This window comes from Nannospalax galili, unplaced genomic scaffold (genome assembly GCF_000622305.1).
Source record: "Nannospalax galili isolate Female #2095 unplaced genomic scaffold, S.galili_v1.0 scaffold46, whole genome shotgun sequence".
NCBI lineage: Eukaryota > Metazoa > Chordata > Mammalia > Rodentia > Spalacidae > Nannospalax > Nannospalax galili.
The window spans coordinates 1,969,896-1,997,452 of record NW_008355790.1 but is presented as its reverse complement, the minus strand read 5'-3'; the positions used below and the strand labels follow the sequence as shown (position 1 = coordinate 1,997,452).

Below are 27,557 nucleotides of genomic sequence, written 5' to 3'. Positions count from 1 at the left end.
CCTTGGCGCGAGCTTTGTGGGTCTCGCTCTTGTCGAGAGCCGGCTGGATGGCGGCGTCCTGGCAGCTGCGGTCCTCCGGGCGCTCAGGGTAAGTGCTGCCTCCCTGCACTCCGACAGGGCCGGCTCTGACCTCTCTAGCCGCAGCCTGGGCCCCTCGTAGCCATTCGTCCCCGTACTGCTAAACTTGTTTCGGGGATGATTTGAAGCGCAGGGGTTCGAGTCCCACGCCTAGCAAACGGGGACAGACACCGTCTGGACTCCTTATATGGAGGAAAGTTCCCGGAGTCACGCTGGGTGGGAGAGGACCTCAGCTATCAGCATTGCATTGAGTGAGACCCAAAATAGCTTGAAACAAACAGATACTGAGTCTCTCCTGGCTGCTCGTCCTTCCGCTTTGTTCCCGATTATTTGCGTAGTAAAAAGCACAGACGCCAAAGACAACCAGATCTCCGAGATCAAGGTGCCTTGTCCTAAATGCCTAAAGGGCGTTCCAGGATGCAACAGGCAACCTTTTATTATAAAGAGCAATGAATCTGCAGATAGGTTGCTAAACTGCGCTCTGAAAGGTTAAGAGTTCGAGGATTCCTAGTCTTAGGGTCCGCTGGGAGTGATTGGGCATATCCAAGGCCTGGTCCTGACCAGGGTAGAAAGGTCTCCTCTAACTGCCAGTTAGCGAGACGTGGCTGCAGGCGTTCTTCCATGGGAAGTCTGCCTGTGCAGATGGTGTTTGTATAAGCCAATAGAAACAGAGGGTGAGGAATAGTCCAGAGCTTTGGGGAGGATCAGAAATGAATGTAGTAGTGTGAGAAGCCAGCTGACAAGTGAAAGGAATTTAAAAGTTTATCTGATAGGTCAGAGACTTATTTGCCATTTTGAAGTTTGAAACTAATGAAAACTGTCCATCCTTCACCACTATAACACACAGGTGCATACAACAAAGATTAGATGAATGGCTATATTAGACATTTCCATCTTTAGAAACCACACCTGGACTCCAGCCCAAAGCAAGAAAGAAACTTCTTCAGGCTAAGCACTTTATGCCATCTGTTTTCTAGACCTACTTAACGTTACTTGGACCAGTGACAAGTCATTTACCTTTTCTGAACCTCAGAATCACAGTCCTTAGGTGCCATCAAATATTTGTTCTATAGGTTTGAGAATTCTAACTTAGGTTTGAGAATCAACTAAAGCTGGGAATTGGTTAGAAATGAGAAGTGTCAGGCCCATCCCAGAGTTACTAAATAGACATTGAGTGCTGGTGACTTCAGGCAACCTGTTAAGCCACCTAGGTGAATCAGCAGTGTTTGGGGTCTCTCCCTCTCCCCCAGTTTTAGAGGTGGAAGCTAGGGCCTCATGCATGCTAGACAAGTGCCTCCCATTGACCTACCCAGCCCCAGGCCAAGTGTCTCTCCTGGTTCTGTTCTCAGCTGAAATTTGAGAACCAGTGCTCTAAACAGTTTTGGGTTTTTTTTTTTTTTTCTGTGATGGTATGATGTTCTCCATCACAGTTCATGTACACATCTACTCATGCAAATACACAAACAAAATGCATAGGAAGATGCACATTTTATATTCTACCCTAGTATACACAGTTGATTTCATAAGATATTAGCCCTTCATGTAATACAAATTCTGCTTTCTGAAAGATTTTTTACCATAACGTCCATTCAGTGTACAGTGTGAGGAATTAATGAGGAAGATAATTTGGAAAGTTTCTTGGGAAGAGCCATAAGCTATGGTGCTTTCCCTGTTTAAAACATTTTCTAATTTTCTCTTTTGGGTTTTGTTTGTGTTTAATAGTGCAAAATATTCAAAGAACAGTTTAGGAAGAGCACAGTCCATGAGGCATGTAAGTAATCTCTTGTATGTTAATCTGATTTTCTTACTGTTGGAAACAAAACTTTCATCTTGTGGGAACCACAGTTTTATAGACCTCTAGATATGCATTTTTTTTTAATTGCAGTGGAAAAGGTGTTTTTTCCAATGTGATAGAGAAAAAGAACCTTGCTAATATTTTAGAGCCATCTTTTTCTCTGAGCCCAGCTTGACTTTAATTTTATTCAGATAACTGATATCTTGTACAAATTGTATAACTTTCTACATTCTGTCATTTACATCAGTCTTTATGTTACAGGGTTTTTTTTCTTTTGTTTTGTTTTGACAGGGTCTCCCTAGTCCCAGCCCACCTGGAACTCACTGTGTAGACCATGCTCGCCTCTAGCTCACAGAAATCCACCCACCTCTGTCTCCTGAAGGCTGGGATTAAAAACATGTGCCACCGTGCTCTGTGTTCCATGTTACAGGATTAAATTTTTTTATTTTAATTTTATGTGTATGACTGTTTTGCTTACATGTATTCACGTTCATTTGTTTCATGCAATGCCCATGGCATTGGATCTCTCAGAATTGGAGTTTTGGACAGTTGTTAGCCACCATGTGGATGCTGGGAACCAAACCTGGGTCCTATAGAAGAGCAGCCAGTGCTCTTAACCACTGAGTCGTCTCTCCAGCACCCATGTTACAGTTGTTAACAGCTGCTTATTATTTCATGTTGTTCCTCTTAGTCCATGTTATAGTTTTATTTTTCTTCAGGAAAGTGTCTATTAATAGACAGACATAGTGGTGACTTCACGCAACCTGTTAAGCCACCTAGGTGAATCAGCAGTGTTTGAGGTCTCTCCCTCTCCCCTGATTTTAGAGATGGAACCTAGGACCTCATGCTTGTGAACTTTTGGGCCGTGGCCTGTTTCTGGGGAGAGAGCCATAGCTTCTCCTACATCAGAGATTTAGGCAAATGATGCCCTATGGGCCAAATCTAGCTTGCCATTTGTTTTTGTACAGCCTTATGAAGTAAGAGAGAGAGTGTGTGTGTTTGAATGGTTTATATAAACCAGACATAATGGCTTATTTCTGTCTATAATCCCATCTCTTGGATGGACTGCTGTGAGTTCAAGGCTAGCTTGGAATACATAGTGAAGCCCTGTCTCAAAAAAAAAAAAAAGTGAAATAGAATTAAAATGTCCTATGAAATGACCTATGAAATGACACGAAATTCACATTTCAGTGCCCATAAGTAAAGTTGTGTTGGAACTCAGCCATGTTCTCTCTTGTCAGCATCTGCTTTCATATGCAGTGGCTATGCTATTTGTGATGAACCTCTAGTGGCCTGCTATTCTAGTTTGGTTTCTATTGCTGTTATAAACACTGTGACCAAAAGTAACATGGGGAGGAAAGAGTTCATTTGGCTTACAGGAACTGAAGGAAGCAGAGACCACAAAGGAACACTGGTTACTGGCTTGCTTACAGGCTTGCCTTCAGCTACCTTTCTTATATAGCCCAGGCCCACCTGCCCAGGAATGGCACTGCCCACAGTAGGCTGGGCCTTCCTACATCAATTAGTAATCAAAAAATATCCCACAGATATGTCTACAGGCCAGTCCAAGAGGAAATACCTCAATTGATGTTCCCTTCTCCCAGGTGTGTCCAGTTGACAGCTGAAGCTCTGCTCTGACACTGACAGCGTAATATTTACTCTGGACCTTCATAGAAAAGGTCTACCAGTCCCTGCAAGCAGTTTCTGCAAACAGTGGTAGTGGAGTAGCCTTACTGAATAAGCATTGTGATGTGCTTTGTTCTTTGCCAATTCAGTGATTGATTTTATTCACTTTTAGAAAGCTGGTCAAAAGCACAAGCCTAATGATGTGTTTGACTTTCCTGATAATTCTGATGTCTCAAGCATTGGCAGACTGGGAGAAAATGATAAAGATGAACCTTATGAAACTTTTGGTCAGTATTTTAAATCCTTTATCTTGTAATAAAATGACTTTAAAACAACAATGCTTGGTAGGTACAGTACAAATATAAAAGTATCTTCAAATATAAGAATTCTTAAGTCAAAATTGTATATATAGAGAGAATTTTGAAAACTTATATACCTTATATATTTTTTTAAAGAGAAATATACATTTTCTATAGCGTATATAAATCTTACATGAGTAAAATGAGAATTATCGGAATATGCCATTTTTATGACTTAAATTGTTATAATTATTTTAAATCTAAAATTCTATAATTTTTAAAACATGTACTTCGTATACTGGAAGATTCACCCCTGTAAAGTGTAAAATTCATTGCTTCTCATTATGCTCAGATGTTTGCACTGGTTGTGGTGCAACCCTGTTGTCCAGGTACTCAGTGCAGAGGAGTAAGACCCAGTCTCAAAACAACCTCAGCAGAAAGCTGGGTGATAATAATTCATCACGTGTGTATACCACGCTTTGTTTCATTCATCTGTCAATAGATATTTGGTAAAACTTTTGACTGCTGTGAATAACACTGTTCTTAGCATGAGTATGCAGGGACCTCTGAGTCTATCTTGCATCTTTGGCATATAGACCCATAACATAAGCAGAATCACTAGGTTGTACAGTAGTTCTACATTTAATGTTTAAAATTTTTTATTTGTTATTATTGGGGGGGATAGCCTGTGCTACAGCACATGTGTGGATGTTGGAGGACAACTCTGTGGAAGTGACTCTTCCACCTTCATGTGGGTTCCAGGGATTGAACTCAGATCATCATACTGGAACAGCACGTGCTTTTACCTGCTGATACATCTCACTAGTCCCTATATTTACATTGTTGAGGAATTCCTGCAGTTTTCCACAGTGGCTGCGCTATTTTCACCTCACCATTGGTGTGCATGGTTCCAGTTTCCCACAGCCTCACCGGGACTTATTTTTCATCTCTCTCTTCTCTTTCTCTCTTCCTGGTTATAACTATCCCAGGGAATGTGAACTGTATCTCATGGTTGTGATATGTATTTCCATAATATCAAGCACCCCTTCTGCGCTATTGGTCAGTTGGAAATCATTACTGAAGTGTCTCTCCAGACACTGCCCATTTTTAGAGTGGAGCAGTTTGTCTTTTTATTGTTAAATTATAGGGATCCAGTTAATATGATTGGTTACCTGCAGAAATTTAGGATTGTTTATTTGTCCCCCAGTGCTCCCCCATGCTATTCTTTATCTGTTCTACAGCTGTAGAATAGATCCCATTGCTTAGTGGGCAACTTGGACTGTATTGCAACTTTAAAATTATGCAGTTGACTGTTCAGTATTTAAGCTGCTATTTATTTGAAAATAATGAAGTTTGTGCCATCATGCTAACATTTGAACATGAAGAAATAGTTGCTTGGCTTTTGCCAGGCCTCCCTTGCAACAATTCAAGTCTGTCAGGAATGGTCACCTGCCTTGCCCCCTTCAAGTTCTCCACCCCTGCCACATCTCCACCCAGTGCAGTCTCCTGTTAGTCCTCTTTCCTGAGCAGGTAGGAGCAGCCACCCTGACATCTCCTTCTGTGCCTTCCCACTAAGGCCTCTGGTCTCTCACATCTCTTACATCTTTCTGCTTCCTGTTCTACTGCAAAGGCTCTAGCAATCCAGAGTGGTGAGAGGAAGGGAAGTGAGTGAGGACTGACCTCTTCCTCTGCAGGGGCATTCCTTCACACATACTGAGTGCCCTCTAAGTACGGCAGTTGGCAGGTAATGGAGTCAGAGGGGCACAGCCCACTGTAAACCTGAAGAATTTGAATGAATGCAGTGGCCTCCCAGGTAAGCATATGATAATGCATAGGGCTAAGGAAAGAAAATGTTAACTTCCTATCTGTTTACTTTTTGTTATGAAAATATTTCTATTAATGTACATAAGAATATAAATATATAATTTGAAAACATCTTTATTGGTGATTTGGTTTAAATTTTCTATTATCGAGGTATGAGATTAAAAAAAAAATTTGGGAATGTGGCTTGTGTAATTGAATTTTTCTTAATTCCACTGTAAGAGAAATAGCTTAAATGCTACCCATACAGCCAGATTTAGATTTGTGTTTTTTTGTCTTGTAGATCCTCCGTTACACAGCACTGCTATCTATACTGATGAAGAACTCTCCACACACTGTGGGTCTTCTGTGCCTTCAACCCCTCAAGGAAAAGAAGAGGGAAAAAAGTATGGTTGTCCCTTAAGCAGTTTCTTATTATGGAACTGCTGAGCAGCTCCTTAAGATAAAAGCTAAGAAAACCAGTTATTTCAAGATCTTTAGAGCCAACTTGCTGTTCTTTTTTTCAAGATAATTGGGATATGAAAACATAATTTTCAGTCATTTTTACCTCAGATATTTCTTATAATAATTATAATTGTCTTAGCATGCTATCTTTTTGGTTGGGTTAGGGTTTTAAGTGGATCCAGAGGGAATGGGTATCTGGTGATGAACCAGTGACTATCCATTTGCTCAAGTTCTTTTTGCCCTTTAGTGCTGTCATAAGTTTATTTGTAGAGATTTTGAATGTGTCTCAGGTTTATTCCTGGGTGATTTATCTGTTTTTGTTTATGCTTGGCAGTTCCTATAAATAGGATCTTAAATTTTATCTGTTGTGGTTAACTATATATGTGGAAGGTGTGAATTTCTTACATTAGGTTTTTACTATTTTTTTTGTGTGTGTATGTGTGTGTGTATGTTATAGTGTGTGTAGTGCACATCTCTGTGTGCACACATGGAGGCCAGAGGTGACAAACAGTGTCCTCTTCTATTACTTTCCACCTTATTTTTTGAGTGTCTCTTGCTGAACGCCAATTCAGCTAGACTGACCAGCCAGGCTCCACATCTCATGTCATTGGTCTGTGTCATCCTGTATTCCCCACCTGCCCACCCCATACATGGCATGGCAACTACACCTAACTTTTATATGGGTGGGAGAGAAAGACGAGTTTGCAAGCTGTTTTCATAGTTGGGACGGCAAGGACAGGAGTAGTTGTAGCAGAGATAAAGAAAAATGGACATGTTTGAAACACAGCTAAAAAGCACATCATAGCTGGGTGTGGTAGCTCATGCTTTTGATCCCAGCAGTCAGAAAGTAGAGGCAGAAAGATCTGTGTATCGAGGCCAACCTGTACTACATAGTGAGTTCCAGGCCACCTGGGGCTACAGGGAGACCTTGTGTCAAGTAAAAAGGTCTTGGTGATGGAGAAGAGTTACCATCTAAGCAACTCCAGAATTACTGCTTGTACCAAGGGATTGGTGGGATTGATGGTGCTGCCACCAAAGGAAGGACTTGGGGAAAGTAAGTCAGGATTTACAAATAAATACAAATGTAAGTTAGGAAAGAAAGAAGAAATGGAGAGAGAGCAACAATTCCTAGTCCACGGGAGGCCTCAGTGGCAGCTGATACATCCTCCCCAGGTATTTGGCTCATCTCCTAGCTACCTCTTTCTCCCCCCTCTGATGTCCCTGGTGAGTTGGTCATTTGTAAGTGTGGCCCTGCATCTGAAGCCATCTGCTTGATCTGATGCGTCTGGGTTTAGATGTTACTACCAAATCTCTTTCATGCCCTAGTCTGCCCGAGTCTCTATACCCAAGGTTCCAGATTAGCACAGGGTCTTCTATATCCACACAGAAGGCAGTGTCCCAGCGATAGGCCCAATGGATTTGCTTTTAGTGCCAGTAATGGCCCACAGAGTTGGGACCAGTAACTTGAAAGAAATACAGTTCTTAGATGTGACCACAATGGATCACTGTCACTCACTTGCTTAGGATAAACTGAGGTGGTGGGGTGTGAGAAGATGTGGGAAATGGCCAGTAAACCTAGGAAGGACAGACCTACAAAAGTCTCATTAGAGAGAAAATGCCTCATTAGAGCGAGCCTGTTTCTATGTTGAAGAAGCAACTTATTGAAGGTAGATGGGAATAAAGCAGAAATGTGTGTGATACTGATGGCTTGTTGTTTGGCACAGTTCAAACTCTTCTGAAAATGAAGCAAGTGGAAATGAATCTATAAAAATCAGTGCAAAAAAGGTATGTAGGAGTATTCTATCTTAATTTGTAAGATATTTCATATTTTACTTAGATGAAAATAGAGAAAAATGTCCTTTATTTTTCATATAGAAAATATGTCTTGGGAATTACTCTTATAATAAAGGAAAATTTTTAATTTACTATATTTACTCTGTGTGTGTGTGTGTGTGTGTGCGTGCGTGTGTGCGTGTGTGCATGTGTGTGCATGTGGAGGCAGAAGACTACTTGTGGGGGTCTGTTCTCTACTTCTACCACGTGGGTATTAGGCCTTAGGTCATTAGTGTTGGTGGCAAGTGCCTTTGCCCACAGGGCCATCTTGATAGCTCACCAAAAATATTTTTATGTCTGAAATGTTACAGAAGAAGTCTGAAGTCTCTCTTTACCTAGTCAGCTTCTGCAGCATTCATGTAATGTGCTCAGTTTGTGCTCCGCAAAGGCAGAGAGAATTGGGAATGCCTACGTGGCATTCTGATTCAGTTTCATGTCTTGGCCACCGAGCAGGCTGCCATCTGTCTATTATGTTCGGTTTTGATGGAATGCTGTAATTTCCTGCTTTTACAGTAAGAATAACTTCTAACAGTAACGCTCTTTTCTTCATAGCCAAGAAGAAAACTTCCACCTACTACTAGTAGTGAATCTGAAAGCTCTGAAGATGATATAAGGAGAAAAGTTCAGTCAGCAGAGAAAGTGAGCACTCAACAGCGGGAAGCTGGTGCAGCTGTGGCTCCTTTGGTGCACTCTGAGAAGCCAGCTGAACCTGTCACCCCAAAGAGGACAGGACCCCTCAGTGCCCAGTCCTCTGCTGAAAAAGAGACCCGGGCAACACAAACACAGCAGGTAAGACAGTTGCTTCTGCCGTCCCCTGCAGAGAAAAAGCTGCATTAAAAAAATAGAGAAATACAGGGCTGGAGAGATGGCTCAGCGGTTAAGAACACTGGTTGTTCTTGCAGAAGACCTGGGTTCTAATCCCAGCACCCACATGGCAGCTAACAACTGTCCATAACTCCAGCCCCAGGGGATCCGACAGCCTCTCTGACCTCCATGGGCATTGCACGACGCAGGTGCACTTACCTTACATGCAGGCAATACACACATACACATAAAGTAAAAATAATAAAACTTTTTAAAAATAGAGACATAAAGCATTTCCTTCAGTTATTTTAAAAATAAATTTAAAGGGCCTGGAGAGCTGGCTGTTCCTGCAAAAGACTCGGGTTCAGTTCCCAGCACCACATGGCAGCTAAAAGCTATCCAGCAGGTCTCTCCTGGCCTCCACGGGGATCACACAACGTGGGTGCACTTACAAACATATCAGACAGTATACTCATATACATAAAATAATAAATAAAATATTTGTAAAAATAAAATAGGGTCTGGAGAGATGGCTCAGCAGTTAAGAGCACTGGCTGCTCTTGCAGAGGACTGGGGTTCAGTTCCCAGCACCCACTTGGTGGCTAACAGCCGTCTGTAATTTCATTTCCAGGGGATCTGATGCCCTCTTCTGACTCCACAGGCATTGCTTAACATGGGTGCACTCACATACATGCAGGCAGTACACTCGTACACATAAAATAAAAATAATAAATATAACTAAAAATAGTAAAATAAATTTAAAGCTTTTTTTTTTTTCTTTTCATCTTTTTGAGACAGGGTCTCCCTGTAGCCCCAGCTGTCCTGGAACTCACTATGTAGACCAGCTTGGCTGTGAACTCACAGAGATCCGCCTGCCTCTGCCTTCCAAGTGCTGGGACTATAGGTATGTGCCACCACGCCCGACAATTTAAAGCTTTTATTGTTAATTTTAGAACCTAGAAGATTTGGAAAGGAAGCTAAGTTCACTTTACAAGTCCATAACCAAAATTGGTTCCATGTTTTTTGGTCTTTGCTATTTAATTCTTTTCTGGACTTTTCTTACCCTCTAGATATCATGAATTCCATAGCTGCAAGATAAGTTTATGACCCTACCCGGTGCCTACTACCTCTGTGCCCCTTGGTACATAGGCCAGACCAGGCTAGATCACATGGTAGGAGTTTATCCACCCCCCTGAAAGCCTGTAAGAGTCCAAAACCCCTTTTGTTCTCAGGAATTGAAGGTTTCCTCCCTTTGGGTCCCGGTCATGCTATACATGGCAGCTATCTCTCCTAATTCAGATGTTCTGGGGATTTGAAGGGAAAGGTCTCATGCTGGCCTTGGTGGTGTACGCCTTTAGTCCCAGCGCTCGGGAGGCAGAGGCAGGCGGGTCTCTCTGAGTTCCAGGCCTGCCTGGTCTAAATAACAAGTTCCAGGCCAGCTGGAGCTGCAGGGAGACCTTGTCTAAAAAAGACCAAAAAAAAAAAAAAGGAGGAGGGGAAGGGGGAGGCGCCTGGGAGGAGGAAGAGCCTGGGAGGAGAGAGAGCCTTTCTACATATCAGTTGAAGTCCAATTGACTGATAGTTCAAATATGTCTTCTTACTGTATTTTGTGGTAAAGAGGGTGATGTTCTTTTTGATCTATCATTTATGTAAAGGAGATTTTGTTTTTATTTTTTTACAATCACAACTTTCTAGGTTTTCTTTAGTTCTTTGAATTTCTTTTTGTTTTTGTTTTGAATTTTTGAGATCAGGTCTTGTTATGGTACCCAGGCTGGCCTTGAACTCATGGACTCCCAAGCTGGGACTATAGGCATGTGCCACTACCCCACCTCTCGGAAGTTTAAAACTTATTTCTTTCCTGAAAAATTTTTTGTTAATACAATTATTATTTCTAACTGACAAATTATAATTGAATGCCTTTATGGCAGTGCCATCCTCAGGCAGATGAGCCTGGGCTGAATAGGACAGGTTAGCTGACCATGAGCCTGGGAACAAGCCAGTAAGTAGTGTTCCTCCATGGTCTCTGTTTCAGTTCCTGCCTTGGCGTCCCTCTATAATGGTCTGTAGCTATAAGTCAAATAAACCCTTTCCCCCCTAAGTTGCTTTTGGTCATGGTGTTTGACAGCAACCGAAAGGCAAACTAGAACACATACTTATCTGACAGAAAAGTGAATAGAATACCAACAATACTCAATTCAGAGCTGGCAACAGGGACAACAACAACAAGAGGCAGCAAACGTAAATCCACAGAACCACCACCAGTGGGGTAAGATAGACTGTATGAGCCAAATGTCCTTCAAATTACATACAGAACACATCCTCTTTTAGAGAAGCAGCACGAGAACAAAAATTACAAGGAACACATGGAACATAAACAGCAAGATGGTAGACTTATCCCTAACCACAGCAACACTACATAAAAAGGAACTGAACTGGGGCTGGAGATGGCTCAGGGGTTAAGAACACTAGTTGTTCTTGCAAAAGACCCAGGTTCGAATCCCAGCACCCACATGGCAGCTAACAACTGTCTATAACTCCAGTCCCAGGGGATCAACACCACTTCTGACCTCCATGGGCATTGCGCGACACAGGTGCACTTACCTACATGCAGGCAATACATGCATACACATAAAATAAATTAAAATTAAAAAAAAAAAAAAGGAACTGAGCCAAAGAGTCCAGTTTAAAGGCAGAGATTGTCAGATTGGACAAGAACACTATGAGAAAGGACTTGGGAAAAGAGTGGAGATGTTGGTTAAAAAGTATAATTTCAGTTATGTAGAATAAATTTTTAGAGATCTATTGCACAGCCCAATAACTATAGTTAGTAAAAATAAATATTTTTTAAATGGCTCAAACAGTCAGTTGAAATTATACCTCACCACAAAAAAAGGGAAATTGAGACAATAGATAGTGGGCTGGGCCCTCCTACGTCAATTAGCTATCAAGAAAACACCCTGCAGACATGCCCCCAAGCCATTTTCAGGCTAGTTGTTGTTTGTTTTTTGTTTTTGTTTTTTTTTTTCAAATTTTCTTTATTATTTTTATTTTATGTGTATGAGTGTATTCCCTGCATGTATGTGAGTGCACCCGTGTTATGCAATGCCTGTGGAGGACAGAAGAGGCTGTTGGATCCCCTGGAACTGGAGTTATGGACAGTTGTTAGCTGCCATGTGGGTGCCGGGATTTGAACCTGGGTCTTCTGCAAGAACAACCAGTGTTCTTAACTGCTGAGCCATGTCTCCAGCCCCCAGTTTTTTTGTTGTTTTGAGACAGGGCCTCATTATGTAGCTCTGACTGGCCTGGAACTCTCTATATAGACCAGGCTGGCCTCAAACTCACAAAAATTCACCTGCTTCTCCCTCCCAAGTGCTGAATTAAAGGCGTGCACCACTATGCTCAGCCTTTTTGAACTTTTATACATATTTTAGATCATAAGATACTTTTACTAAGATCCCTGAGACTCTTAGATCCTGTTTTAAGTTTCCTTTCACTATGATTTGCAAATTGGATGCACTTTCATTGCTAGCTTCAAACTCCTTGGCCATTCCTTTCATTGGTTTATGTGTTTTGTTGTTTTTTTGGGGGGAGGGATTAGGGGTATTTTTTGGAGATGATGTTATTCGGTCCAGAGTGCCTTGAACTCACTGTGTAGCTGAGGATAACCTTGAACTGCTAATCCTTCTGTCTTTACCTCCCAAATGTGAGTGCTAGGGTTATGGGCATATTCCACCAGGCCTATGTTCTGTGCTGGGGAGTGGGGAGGGGTGTGTGAGGAATGCAGGGCTTTTTGCATGCTTGGCAAATACTCTACCAGCTAAGCTACATCCTCAGCCCCTTTTGTTTTGTGTTGAGATAGGGTCTCTTGTAGATCAGGATGTCCTCAAATTTGCTTTGTAGCCAAGGATGACCTTGAACTTATGATCCTCTTGCCTCTATCTCCTGAGTGCTAGGATTATGAGTATGCATCACCATGCTCAGTTTTTGTGGTGCTGTCGATGGAACCCAGGGCTTTATCCATGCTAGGTAAGCACTCTGCAGCAACTGAGCAACATTCCCAGCTTTCACTGACCATTTTTTTTTTGCCATTTATTATCTGCATTTAAATTCATATAGAGTGGCTAACTGATCCCACCAAAGGTATACACACATTCTAATTATAGAGGACTCTGAATTATATGAGTAGCCACAAATGTCACAGGTATCCTTATAAGAGAGGCAGAGAAAGATGTGAAGGATGTTGTGAAGATGGAGGCAGGGCCTGGGTTGTAGCCACAAGCTCAGGAATGAATGCCACAGCCACCGGAAGGCAGAAGCGACAAAGCCACCAGAGAGGAGGGCTGACCTGTGAATACTTGGTTTCATGGTTTCTGTTTCTCACTAAGTCTCTCTATTAAGACCACCATTCCCTTCTCTTCCTTAGACATGGTGGCAGCTACTTCCAAGTCTTTGTTTTCTATTACCTTGGTCTTCTTTAAGTCAGTTTCTCTTGAGTCTTTCTTTTCTTGACTATGGGTCACATTTTCTTGTGTGGCATTTTAAATCTAGAACTTTAAGCTATGTAATACACATTGTTATTGAAATGTTGGGCTCTTAAGCTTTGGTCGGTAATGTTAACTTTTATTCTAGTAGATTCACTCTGATCATTGTGTTATATAGGGCTTGGTTTTATCTTTTCTGAGGGTTAATTTGTAAAAAGCCCAAGGTGTTTTACAGGCATCTAATTTAATGGGACTCAACCTCTATTTATTTCTAATTACTTCATAACAATGCCACAAAATTGGTGACTTAAATTCATAGATTTATCATCTCACAGTTTCTTGAGGTTAGAAGTTCAGGTTCAATTTAGTAGCTGCTATGCTCAGGGTCTCATAAGGCTGAAATCAAGGGCTGTCCAGGACTGAAATCTCAGAGGAGCCAAAGGGTTCTCCTTAAAGAATTTTCAAATTAGTGGAAGAATTTTATTTCTTCTAGCTTTAAAACTAGAGCCCCTGTTTTCTCTCTGGTTGGAGACTGGGGTTGTTTTCAAGTCCTTCAGGCTGTCTGCAGGTTCTAATCACGTGAAAAGCCAGCCAGAGATTCTCTAGGCTATTATAGTAGCAGCTCATGTATACATGTAACCAAGGCAGCAGCTCCCACTGTGTTCACAGGTGCCACCCACACTTAAGGGAAGTCTGTTTTCTACAACCTCTGCTGTCCTCCTGGTGGATCAAGTCAGAGGTTGGCTTTTGGCTTAGTTAGATGGGTAGTCTAGAGTGGGTGTCACTCTAGGGCAGTGTTTAATTTTTTAACATGTTTTCATTACTGTCCTCTCTTTTAGGCATATCCTCTCTCAACACTTCCCCACAAACACACAGTTCAATTTTAATATCTCAGGTATGGTATGAATCACTTCCATGCCCTGGGAGGTATAAATTTTTGTGGGTTTTTGTTGTTTTTGAGTCTTTCTCCCCTTAAGAACCAGCTTTTGCCCCATTGGGAACAATTTGTGGCCCTGTCTAAGAGTGCATGTCCTAGTTGGTGGCTCTTACTCCTCAGTGTGCTCTTTCTGTCAGGTAGACGGGTTCACCAGTTAGCGAGAACACTGCATCTTCTGCAGCTGGTCTCCTCCAACACTACTTGTCTTGTATTATCTGTTATGTTTGATCCCATGCAGCCTCTTTCTGGTAATCCTGGCGTACTCTTACCTTGCACATGTGGCAGTCACTCAGGACTGCTAGAGTGGCTGCAGACTGGCTCGCGATGCTCTGAGCAGCTTGTTCAAGAGCTGCAGCTGCTCCAGAAGCTCTGTGTCTCAGACAAGGATGGCTGGGCTCCGCGTGGACTTCAGTTGCTATGCAGCGGACTAAAAATTGTTTCCAGATTTGGTGTGGTATTCATGGGGTTCACCTTCTGAGTTTCCCTTTTTTCCGTGAACAGATTTGTGTTACCTAAATAAAGTTGCTGCCCTTCACCCCACTTAGGGTTATTTACGGTGAGAGTGTTAGGGCTAAGGATCACCCCCCTCAAAAAATATGACTGTAGGTGCTCAAATGTACTTTGTACTTTGGCTTTTTGAGTGATTATTCTGAGAAACCACAGACATGGCAGTAGCTCTGAAAACCTGTGTGCTTATAAAAGAAATTTGCTTCTGTAATGGAAACATACACTCCATGAGAATCTCTGTATAGGGAAGTAGGCTGCTAGGCGGCAGCTTACCTGAGAGTTACATGTAAGATGACCTTTACTCACCTACATCTCCTCCCTCTTCCAATCTTTTTTGGCCCCCGCCCCTCAGAAGCCCAAGTTCCTGTTCCTATCTGTAGCTTGGGGTGTGGTGTGTACATCAGTCATCAGGCCCTGTTTCATGCCTCTTGCTTTTGTGAGACTCCTGTATGGACTCCAGAGCATGTACGGTGCTCTCTTCATCTAACTTCTGTCAGTTTCTTTGGTAGCCAGCCACAGACCCAGCATTGTTAAGGGGAGCCATTTCCCTCTACTATATGAGTGCGGTCACCGCCAGTTGCAGCCGCTCCTCCGTTCTCGTAGGTGCTGCTCCTTCATTCTCCCGGGTGTCGAGGCTGCTCCTCCGCTTGTCCTGGGCTGAGGCCACTCTTCTGCTCACCTGGTGCTGAGGCAGCTCTTCTGCTTGCCCTGTGCTGCCTCCTGTCGTCGGTGCTTCTGCCCAGTCCCAGACCCGAGGGCTGGCGAGGAGACTGTGTCAGCAGAGCCGCATTCAGACACAGGAGACCAGGTTCAGTGACACAGGTCTGCTTTATTGCAGGAAGGCACCAGCTTATATAGGGGTAGTGGTCCAATCACAGCACAGCAAGTAGGATATCTTATTAGCGTAACAGGTTTAGCATCCTATCACAGTACAGCAGTGATTCCAAGGGTGGTGATTAGGGAGTGGCGAGTTCTAGGCATCAGTCTCATAATCTGCCAACCGGAACAAAATATCACAAGGCGTTCCTTGTGGCTCCAGCAGTCGGGCCATTGCCTCAGGCCTGCTGTATGGCTGTCAGTAAGACTTTCACCCTAGGCTCAAGCCGGTCTCCCACATATGAGCTACAGAGCCAGGCCTGCCATCATGTTACCAGCAGAAACTTGAGCTGATTCATTCATTTTCTTTTTTCTTTTTCTTGCTGAGTAGCCCGAGCTGGCCCGAAACTCATGATCTTCCTAGCTCAGCCTCCTGTGTTGGGATCAGAGGTGTGCCATCACATCTGCCCATTATATCATACTAAATAATAAAGGTTCACTTCATTGCAGTGATTGTTAAAAGTCAACTGAAAATTCTGTTATAATTTTTTTGCAATGTTTTGTGTTAATTTAGAATGTATAACTAACATATTAAGAACTAAATTAGAACCGTAGTAAAATACTGATAATTAATAGTTTGATAATATTGTCTAAGTTCTTAATCTTTAAGTTTCAGGAAAATGAGAACTTTTCTTAAGTAAAAAACTGTGCTGTTTTTTGTTTTGTTTTTGGTAGAAAACTCAGAGAACAGGGAAGTTGTCTCCTGGCAAAAGGAAGAAACCAAGAAGTAAAGCAACAGCCTCAGGTACAGAATGTGCTTTGTACGTTGTCACTCATATAAGGACGTCTGCGAAAAAATCTATTTTGAAGTTGTTGAAATTGTAAGTTCATATACTGCCACATTAGGAAAGAATGATTCTTAGAGTAATATTTTTTCCAACCGTTTATCCAGAAAATTTTTTAATTAAGTACTTTAATATTCATACATGCATATATGTTTTGATCAAATCCACCTCCAATCCTCCCCCATCCCACTTCCCTGAACAATTTTAACAGACAGCGAATTAGAAAACCTTCAGAGTATGTATTCATATACTTACCTTCTAGATTTCAGAGTTAGCGTTTTATTACACTTACCTTAGCACCTGTCTTGTTAATCCATTTCAATCTTTTGATGTATTTTGGATAAATTCTAAACATGTTCAATTTTATAAGAAACTGCTGAACTTTGGAAACTGAAGTTCCCACGTAGTCCTATAATTCCGTAGTCCTACCAGAAGCTGCACGGTTTTAAATCTAACCAAGAGCATAAGTAACAACTCCATGTGAACAGGTTTAATATAGCTGAAAGGAGATCCCCCACTCTGTAGTCTCAAAAGTGGCTGTAGTAGAGTGACATTGTGGATGGGTGTGAAAGACCATGCCTGGGGTGGGAAGGTGTGGACATGGCTTTTCCCATGTGGTTCTTCAACAGTAGCTGTTCTTACATTTTGGTGGGACTGATTTTGTCTCAGGTTTTCAGAGCACTGGACCTGGAGCCAAATTACAAATAATCAGTGTATTAAACTGATTTGCCCTTAATATTCTAGATCCTTCTGAAAGTATGCATATTTGGTGTCCAGAAGGAAAGAGAATCAGCGACATCATGGACTTGGATATTGTTTTGTCTGTGTTTGAGAAAACCCTCCTGGAGTATAGGTAAGTCCGTTGATGTCATAATATGTGGGCCTCATTGGTTTTGCTCTAGGTACAGTTAGTTCTTTCTTCCAGGTTCATTATCATTGCATTTAATGTATTTGTACATTTCCAATATACATATTGTTATGCTAATTTCAAGTTACTAGAACATCTATTCTAAACGTTTTTGATAAGCTTTAATCTGGTATGAGTTTATAGGTTTTGCTTTTGAAATAACTTCTTCTGGTGCTGTTCCTTCAGCCCGTGAGCTTATTTCCTCCTGGGCTGTCGGTTTCTCAGGTAGGGTGTGTAGAATACAGCCACACCCGAGTCTGGTCCCTGCCAGCTCCCAGTGAGAGGGGAGGTGGGGGAGGAGCCCAGGCTGCCAGGCCCCAGGCACTCATGGCACAGAACAGCCTTGGGTCAGCGCGTCACCCTTTGCTGTCCTGGCAGTGTCAAGCGCAGGTTCAGTCCTTCAGTTGTCTTCTCCAGCCTGAGGTTTGGTGGGGAATGATGGAGAAACAGCTGCAGTCAACCGATTTTCCGCCTGTTCTTCTCCAGGCCATTCAGGAACAAGTCTGGTTTTATTCTTGTGGGTTTTTTTTGTTGTTTGTTTCTTTCCTGAAGATAGAGTTGTTCATTTAAAAAACGTAAGGTTATAAAACCAACAAAAAATATTTTTTAAATTCAGCCTGGCATGAGTCTGAGACATGGACTTCCCAGCCACAGCTGTGAATGCTTCTGGCCTTCTGAGAATAGAATCCACTGGGATAGCAGCCAGCCAGGTTAGAAGACAGGGGGGACCTCCATGGGGACCTGGAGTCAGGAATGAGCTGGCAGCTCAGGAAATGAGGATGGAAGCAGGAGGGCAGGGGCTACAGTAGTGTGCGAGGGAGTGCCTGTGTGGGGAAGGCACGAGACATGGGAAGGGAGGAACGTCTCTGAGCCACTCTGCATCTGGACCAGGGACATTCCTCAGTTATTTTAGAAGTAAAATAGTCCGTCATATCAATAGGCTAAGGAAGAAAACTTGACCTCATCTTAATAGAGCCAGGAAAAGTATTTGGCAAAATCCAGTACACATGATTAAAAAAAAAAAATTGGAATGAGTGAGCTGTTTTAACTTGATGAAGAACAAGAACAAAGAACTTGAGCTAACACACTTAATGATGGGAAACTAAAGGCTTTCCCACCAGCATCATGAAGGAGGCAAGGTTGTCCCTTCTTAACACTTCACTTCAATGTTCTAATGGATGTCTTAGTATAAGAAAAAGAACTAAAAAGTACTGAGATTGGAAAAGAAGAAATAAAACTGCCTTTGTTCTCAGGTGACATGATACTTTATATAGAAAACTGAAAGAATAAACCAAGGTGTGTGGAGGGGAAACTCGTGGTACTAATAATTAATTACAGCAAGGTTGAAGGATACAAAGTTAATGTGTAGCAGTCAGTTGCTTTATAGCATCCCAGCAAGGAACAAGTGGAATTTGAAATTAAAAGCCTAATACCACTTACATAAGTAATACCCCTGATAAGATACTCGGGTATAAATCTAACAAAATACATATAAGAGCTATAGAAAAAAGTACAAAATTTGGATGAAAAAAATCAAGGAAGAACCACATAAATGCAGCAATAATATTCCTTGCTTATGAATAAGAAAACTTAATATTGTCAGTGCCTCACTGCTTAATCTAGATTCAATGCAATCCCAATCAAAATTCTAACAAGTTATGTTGTGGACATTGACAGACTTATTCAAATGTTTAAGTGGAAAGACAGAAGACTGATAATAGCCAAATCAGTATTAAAGTTGGAGAGCTGGTGTTGCCTGTCATCAGAGCACCATATAAAGCTGCAGTACTCAATACAGTGTAGCGTCAGTAAAAATACACAAACAGATCAGTGGAACTCATATAGAGTCAAGTAAGCTTTGACAAGAGCACAAGCAAGTACAATGGAGACAGTTGTCAACAAATGGTGCTATAGCAGTAGGACAACCATAAACAGCAATGAGTGTAGACACCCTAATTTATCACACCCCAAAATGGATCAGAAACCCAATGTAAGATGCAACTGTAAACTAGAAGATAACATAAGAGAAAATCCAAATGACCTTGGATTTGACAATGACTTTAACATCAAGAACACCATCCATGAAAGAACTGGTAAACAAGACTTTTAATAATTTCTTCTCTATGCAGGACACTTTCAAGTATAAAATGACGCCAGGCATGGTGGCGCATGCCCTTAATCCCAGCACTTGGGAGGCCAAGGCAGGCAGATCTTTGTGAGTTTGAAGCCAGCCTGGTCTACCTAGTGAGTTCCAGGCCAGCTGGGGCTACAGGGAGATCCTGTCTCAAAAAAAGTCAAGTATAAAACAACAGTTTACAAAATAGGAGAAAATCTTTGCAAGAGATGGATATGATCCTCACCAAGCTTGTGTAGGCAATCCTAATTAAATATTGTGGGATACACACAAAAAGACAGACAGGAAAGCAGGTGGGGGACTTGGGAAGGAAAGGGATATGGTGGGAGAGGGGTGAGAATAATAAGGGGAGATTCGATCAAATAACAGCATATACATGTAGGAAATTGTAAAAGAATAAAAATTCTGAAATGTTTATGATAAAGGACTACTAATCATAATTTTCAGAGAACTCTTAAAGCTCAAAAATAAGATATTGGGGGTATAGCTCAGTGGCAAAGTACCTTTCTAGCAAGCTCAAAGCCCTAGTTTCAATTGCTATCACTGGAGAGAAACAGCTCAATTCAGTAATGGGTAGAGTCCTAGAAGCATCCACTGATGCTACAGTAACTGGTTTGCCACGAGTGTCCAGACAAGAACAACAGCCAGGTCTCTCCTCCCTGATAGTACAGCCTACAAGTGTGCAGTCATCCCTCAAGCTGACATTATTCTCTGACCACTGTTTTCTCCTTCTTCTCCTTTCTTATTCCCAGTTTTATTAAGCATGAGAAAAAGCTACAGGCTTAATTTAATATTGCCATCTTAATATATTTAAAACAATATGTGCCAAACTGTGTGTACTTGTGTACTAAGTAAATGAATATATCTTTCAGAATCTTTTATGACACCTGGCTTTATTTATTTATTTTTTTTACTACAGACAAAGAATAGAATCGAGAAGTTGTAAGGAAGCCATCAACAAATTTTTTTTTAATATTAAAGGGGAACTCATCAGAATGGTATGTTCACTGACATAATTTTGTTGGTCTAAAGTTTTTTAACTGAAGTTTAGATAGTATACTGTAGTCTTCGAAAAGCTTATATTTCTGGCTCTGTGACAATAAACAGATGAGAACTACCCATATTTCTTTTTGTGTGTCAGGGGGTGTAAGTGCACATGTAGGTACATGCATGTGGAGGCAAGGGGTCTATGTCAAGTATCTTCCTCAGTTGCACTCCAACTTACTTTATTATTTTTTATTTTTTAATTTTTATGTTATGTATATGAGTGTATTGCCTGCATGTATATAATTGCACAGTGTCATGCAACACCCACAAAGGTCAGAAGAGAGCATCGGGTCCCCTGCACTGGAATTATGGCTGACTGTTAGCCACCATGTGCGTGCTGGCAACTAAATCTGGGTCCTCTGCAAGAGCAGTCAGTGCTCTTAACCACTGAGCCATCTCTTCAGCCCCTAACTTTTTGAGACAAGGCCTTTCTGAATCGAGTTCATCTGTTTGACTAGGCTTGCTGGCCATTGAGCTCCTTGGCCCTCCTGTCCCCACCAGCACCCATGTGAAAGCCAGGTGTGACTGTGCTGAGGATCTCTGAACTCAGGTCCTCATGCTTGAATGACATGCACTTTAACCAATTGCACCATCTCTCCAGCACCTTCTCGTGCTATTTTTAAACAAAATGTGATATATATAGTGAAGCTTATTAACACTTAATTTTGGCAAATAGATGTACTTGGGTCATGTTATTGTTGTTATTGTAGCTTACAGAAGTCCAGATGTTGAAAACTCTGAAACGGAAGAATACTAAGGTAAAGCTTGTAGTGATTAGTCATTTAATCATGGAATACTAATGTGTAGAATAAGTAAAGACTTGATTTTAGTTTTATAACCTTTACACTTCATGTAAAATGTTTAATATTTTTAGTCAGGCCTTTGTTTGGTTGATTTTGTAATGTTAATGAAGACTAAGGAATGGGGAGATCTGTGTTAGCTTTCTGTCACTCCAGTGAGATACTGAAATGTTAACTTACAAAGAGAAAAGGTTTATTTTGGCTCAGTTTTGGAAGTTCTAGTCCATGACTGGTTGACCCCATTACTTTTGTGCCTATGATAGAACAAAACTGCTAAACATCAGGGAACAAGAGGTGAGGGGTCGGGGTTCCTATAGTCTCCTCCAAAGACCACCCCTAAGCCACACCTAGTCTGTCCTCTTTTCCTCTGTGTTTTGAATACCTATCACAACATGCACAGCAGTGTTGAAACATTTACCAAACTAACTTAACAAGGAAATTTATTGCATTGCTTAGATCATTTCTGACATGGAAAAGAAAAGGCAGCGTTTAATTGAAGTCCAGGATGAACTGCTTCGGTAAGAGATCATCAGAATCCTGCTTGAGACCTTCCCTAAAGGGCAGTGCAGTTGTCATTTAGGGGAGTGTTGTTTGCTCCTATGCTCTACAAGCCCCAGGTTTCCTTTGCACGTGGATGCTCGATGATGGCAGCTTCTGTTGCCCAGTAGCGGAAACCTTTAGCAAGGGAGGATTCTGCTCTGATCTGTCTCCTAGCATCTCTTGGCTCTGGCCTCAGGCAGCTTGATTACAGATTTAATGCCTAGACTCTAGAATTGGACTGCCTGGGGTTTGAATCCAGGCTCTGCAGCTAACTGCAAACTTGAGCGAGGAACTGAACTTCCCAGCCCCTCAGTCCTCTCTTATATATGGGAATAATACCTGTACCTCGGTGGGGCATCATGTGACCTAAGTGAATGAGTACAGAAAAGGTGGAGTACAGTGACTCATGTAGAAAGTGCTGCTTATATTATTTTGCTTGCTTATGTTTATTTTTTATTTTTAAGAGAGGGTCTTACTATGTAGCCCAGGCTGATCTTGAACTTGTGATTCCTGATTGCTGGCTCTTACGCTACTGTTGAAATATATACTCTGGAGTAGCACTCATGTCAGTCTATATTCTGAGGTAAAGGGCTGGGCACAGTCCTCATGCACTCATTAGGAAGACTGCTGTACATAGGAGTCTGGCAGCCTGTCCATACATTTTGGCCTTTTGAGTTGTAAACTGCTACATGTGCCAGAAGCTTAAGTAGGATTAGCTGTGCTCTCTACTCTTAAAAAGCTTTTAAAAGAGTTTGAGCAGGTTGGGGATAAGGTTCAATGGTAGAATTCTGCAAGGTAGGCTATTATATGGCTCTAAAAGGCATCAATGTGAGGTCATTCAAATGTAAAGGCTGAACCTTTTGGTTCCTTCTCTAGATGTAGTATTAGTTGGACAAACATTTTGAAAGCGAATAGTAAGAAAAAGTGTATCATGGTTTTTTGGGTTTTGTTTTAGCTTTGCATATGAGAAACCTAAGGCATAGGAGAGTAACTTAGCCATGCTCCATCCCACCCAAGGAAAGGCACCAGGAGGCTGGCTGAGAGCTTGGCTCCTGCCTGCCAGGAGTTGGTTCACTAGGGTGTTCTGCTAAGGAAATGCTTGTGATTGTTCAGTGTGAAGAATTGCCAGGAAGGAGTTCTCTTTTATGAGCTTACATTAGAGGATATGTTTTATTTATGTATGTATATATATATATATGACAGACACATTTATTTTTATATATCTATATATCTTTATTTAGAAAAATAAAAACTGGCAGCTTCCCCCCTCCATAAAATCCATGTTATCCCCCCCTTTTTTTCCCCAGTAAGATTTATTTAGATGTAGCAGCAATAAAATACAAAAACGTGACAGTAAAAGGAAATACAAGATGATACCATGAGACTCTGAGCTTGAAGGGTATGATTAGACTCCACAGGTGCTGAGGTCTTTCCATGTTGGGATCAAGAAGACCTGCATTCTATTAATTTATTTTTTAATATAATATTTTGTATTTATTCTCTGAGAACGTCATGTATATGAAGTATTTTGATCATATTCATCACTCCCCTAACTCCTCCAGAATCCACTTTCACCCCTTTCTATACTAATTTTTTTTTGTTATTTTATAATTTCACTAGTTTTTGCTAAACTAAGATATGAGATATGAAGATGAGATATGAAGTGGTTGGCCCCAGGTCACTTTTTTTTTTAATACAGGCCTTGTGTAGTTTCTCTGCTGCTTTTATTTGCCCTTGAAAATTTTGATAAGGGAAAAACCTTCTGCCAGTTAATTTCCTGGTTAAACTGCAAAAATGCCTGGCTACTCCTGCCTGAGGCCAGAAAATGTTACCCAAATTTACATTTGATTCGGCATTCTCACAGCTTGAATGAATTGATGGATTTCGGCATAGGGAAAGCATATTCTCCCCTAGTTCTTACTGCTAATTATTCATTGTATGTCATAGTTGTGATTAATTGAAATCTAGAGTCTTTCACACATTCATAATTGAAGAGCCAAGCATAAATCACCCAGTCTTTCCTCCTGGTTTTTCATTCTTCACTCTGGATACTCCTGTGTTTTAGTTGCTAGGCTTTATTCTGTACCATTTATGGGGCAGGGATATTTTTTGGTTTTTTGTTTGTTTGTTTTTCTGTGGGCACTTTAATAATTAATGTTAATTTTTTTTAGAACATGAACAATTTATATTTTCTATTAATTTGAATCATATGCAATTTCTTTTCTGAATTTTTTTGTAATTCTGAGAATTTTATTATTTGTTATCTAGGTTAGAGCCAGAGCTGAAACAACTACAAACAAAATATGAAGATCTTAAGGAGAGAAAGTCATCTCTTAAGAATTCAGTGCATTTCTTATCTAATTTAAAACAGCTTTATCAAGATTATTCTGATGTTCAGGAAAAAGAACCAAACTTAAAGGAAACAGTGAGTTCTCTGTTACCTTCTTACTATGCTTTGGGGGATGATGAGGGCGTGTGCTTGTACACCACCAATAGCTTAGAAGCAAGGTAAACAGGTAACAGCACAGAGAGTTGAGTCTAGTTGGTAGAAATTTAAATCATCACCTCTTAGCTGCTTAATAAAGAGCATCCCAAATCAGTGCCATTTCAGAAAACTATACGTCATTAAGGGAAGTGTGAACTCTGTACAAGTCTCACTTGAACAAGCACACTCCTTTTTTAAAAGCACTCAGACGTGTTCTGACCAACCAGTTTTATTACCCCATATTCACACTATTTCATAGCCGAAAGCAGGTTGCTATTTCATGTGAATGGTAGGAGTGGTTTAGAGGTTGAGAAAAAAGGCAGATAGGAAAAAATGTGGTTTACTACTGTGTTAAGAAATTTTGAAGTTGCTTCTGGAATTTTGCTATTGTTAAGACATCCAACTGAGACAAGTAGAAATGTTTAAATTAAAAGATTTTACGTTGTACACCGAATATCGTTGTATAGACTATGATTCATGGGGGCTGGAGAGATGGCTCAGTGGTTAAGAACACTTTCTGTTCTTCTGGAGGACCTGGGTTTGATTCCCAGCACCCACATGGTGGCTAACAACCATCCGTAACTCCAGTTCCCAGGGATCTGACTCCTTCTGACCTCCATGGACAATTTGTGACACAGGTGCACTTATTCATATGTAAGCAGTACACTCATACACATAAAATAAAAATAATAAAACTTTAGCTGGGTGTGGTGACACACGCCTTTCATCCCAGCACTTGGGAGGCAGAGGCAGGCAAATCTTTGTGAGTTCCAGGACAGCTAGGGCTACGGGGAGACCCTGTCTCAAAAAAAAAAAAAAATAATAATAAAACTAATCTGGGCATGGTGGCTTACGCCTTTGATCCCAGCACTTGGGAGGCAGAGGCAGGTGGATCTTTGTGAGTTCAAGGCCAGCCTGGTCAACATAGTGAGTTCCAGGACAGCTGGGGCTACAGGGAGACCCTGTCTCAAAAAGACAAAAAAAAAAAAAAAAAAAAAAGTTTTTGTTATTATTTTTATGGGTTTTGCCTGCATGTATATAAGTACACCACATGTGTACATTGCCCATGAAGGCCAGAAGAGGTTGTTGGATGATCCCCTGGAACTGGAATTACAGCCGTGAGGGTGCTGGGAACCAAACCTGGGTCCTCTGAAAGAGCAGCGGTGCTCTTAACTGCTGAGCCATCTCTTCAGCCCAGAAATAGAACATTTTTAAAGTGTGGTTTTGTTTTGTTTTCTTTTTTAATGTGCCCAAAGTTTACTATAGTTAGGGGTTTGATTACTAAATTTGGTAAAAAATAATAGTAGCATTCATTAAATCTGAGCATAATTCCTGGTTAAAACCTAGATCTTGCCCCAACTCCTTGCTAGGGGATTGAACACCTTGGAGCACAAGCTAAGCAAGTGCTCTCCACTGAGATACAGCCCAAGCCCTGAAAACTAAGCTGTAGTGACTACTTTGGAATATACCACATTCCCCAGTGGGGTTCTTTGGGTACCCCAAATGCCATTTGTACTGTTGTAGCATCCATCCTTTTTGCCTCAGAGTGAGACATGTGAGTTTTCCCTCTTTCTAAATGAAACATACAGTACCAAATGTGAATTATTCTTCCACTCCTTCCTGAGAGCAGAGCCTGCAGCATCCTGAACAGATTAGGCTGTCATACATCTGTTAAGCTGAACCCTCCAATCACATGGTAAGTTGTATGTCAAAAAAAATCCCATTAGTATGTGATTTTTTTTTTTTTTGGTCATTTTGAGACAGGATCTCCCTGTAGCCCCAGCTGTCCTGGAACTCACTATGTAGACCAGGCTGGCCTCAAACTCACAAACATCCCCCTGCCTCTGCCTCCCAAGTGCTGGGAATAAAGGTGTGCACCACCATGCCTGGCCTAAGATGGTTTTATTAATAATGAAAATTCAGCAGAAAAGCAGTCAGACAGGTGATTAAAAATCACATACTAGCCAGGCGTGGTGGTGCACACCTTTATTCCCAGCACTTGGGAGGTAGAGGCAGGCAGATCTTTGTGAGTTCGAGGCCAGCCTGGTCTACATAGTGAGTTCTAGGACAGCTGGGGCTACAGGGAGACCCTGTCTCAAAATAGCCAAAAAAAAAAAAAAAAAAACCCCACCTTGAAAACATATTTCTCAGCAAGCTGTCAAAAATATAAAATTACTTAAGAGGAATTTACCCTCCTTCAGATATAGTTTACAACAAGAAATTTAGTTTGTTAATAATTTACAAGTTAGCAATTGAGAGATTGAGGCAGGAAGATTGTCAAAAGTTTGAGGCCAGCCTGAATTACAGAGTGAGACCTTCCTAAAAAATATAAAACGGGCTAGGCAGATGGCTCAGTGGTTAAGAAGTTAAGAACACTGATTGTTCTTGCAGAAGACCTGGGTTCAAATCCCAGTGCCCACATGGCAGCTAACAACTATCCATAACTCCAGTCCCAGGGGATCCAACAGCCTCTTCTGGCCTCCACGGGCATTGCATGACACGGGTGCACTTACCTACATTCAGGTAATACACGCATACACATAAAATAAAAATAATAAATAAAACATTAAAAAAATAATTTACAAGTCATGAGTTGGATTGGATTTTGTGTTCTATTTCAGGTTGAGTTTGTGTTCTAACTTTGTCCTTAGTTATTTGGATTGGCAACCTTTAAGGTCTTTAATTGATCCAATAACTCTCTGAAGGATTCATTTATGGTTATTTTGTAACAGATTTTAATAGGCCAAGTGGTCCCATTCTTGCAGTGAAATAAACCTACTTCATAGTTTTTTTTTTGTTTGTTTTAAAATAGACATGAGATGGAGTAGACCCCATATACTTGCTGAGACCAAGTTTGACCTGTGTCAGGAATGACTTTGTTTTAAATCATGTAGATGCCTCAGTTCTTTGTACTAGCTGGTCTTCTGGGGTAAGGAGATCAGTACAAGCTTTGTTGAGTGGTTCCCTTGTAACTTTATATTATTATGTTCTAAGGAGATGGGTTAAAACCAGTTCTCTTAATGATCCTAGTTCAACAGTGAAAGGAGTAAACTAATGGAAAGCCCTATCAAAATTGGCATTGGTGATAGGATTGAGTTATAAAATGAAGGGTTATGAAAGTATTGTTATTTGTGGATCTAAATAGTTTTCTTTCATTAACAGTATGATTCAACCAGCCTTCCAGCTCTATTGTTTAAAGCAAGAACCATTTTGGGAGCCGAAAACCATCTGCAGAATATCAACTGTCAGTTAGGGAAGCTCCTTGGCCAGAAATGAGAAGCCCAGTCTGCTGAGTCCCATGCTACTGTTACCTACTGAAACTGCACTTCTGTGAATAAAACTTCTGTTTGCCTAGTCA

The 27,557-nt window shown here is 41.2% G+C and overlaps 1 protein-coding gene across 1 annotated transcript; it reads left to right on the top strand.

Moving 5' to 3' along the window:
- On the top strand, positions 1–27,557 carry Cenpu (centromere protein U). The gene is made up of 13 exons (XM_008853611.3): positions 1–88; positions 1,801–1,849; positions 3,672–3,786; positions 5,903–6,005; positions 7,788–7,848; positions 8,449–8,685; positions 16,177–16,246; positions 17,031–17,139; positions 20,247–20,325; positions 21,085–21,132; positions 21,631–21,692; positions 23,983–24,139; positions 27,362–27,557. The coding sequence occupies exons 1-13, from the start codon at positions 48–50 to the stop codon at positions 27,473–27,475; spliced, it is 1,245 nt and encodes a 414-aa protein (XP_008851833.1). The 5' UTR covers positions 1–47; the 3' UTR covers positions 27,476–27,557.

What these genes read in the sequence shown, in the direction of transcription:
- Cenpu (XM_008853611.3), top strand. Translation starts at nt 48, where the DNA reads ATGGCGGCGTCCTGGCAGCTGCGGTCCTCCGGGCGCTCAGG. An exon ending in AAAACCCTCCTGGAGTATAG is followed by an intron (nt 17,140 to 20,246) that starts GTAAGTCCGTTG and finishes TTTTTACTACAG; the next exon opens with ACAAAGAATAGAATCGAGAA. An exon ending in AAGGGGAACTCATCAGAATG is followed by an intron (nt 20,326 to 21,084) that starts GTATGTTCACTG and finishes TTGTTATTGTAG; the next exon opens with CTTACAGAAGTCCAGATGTT.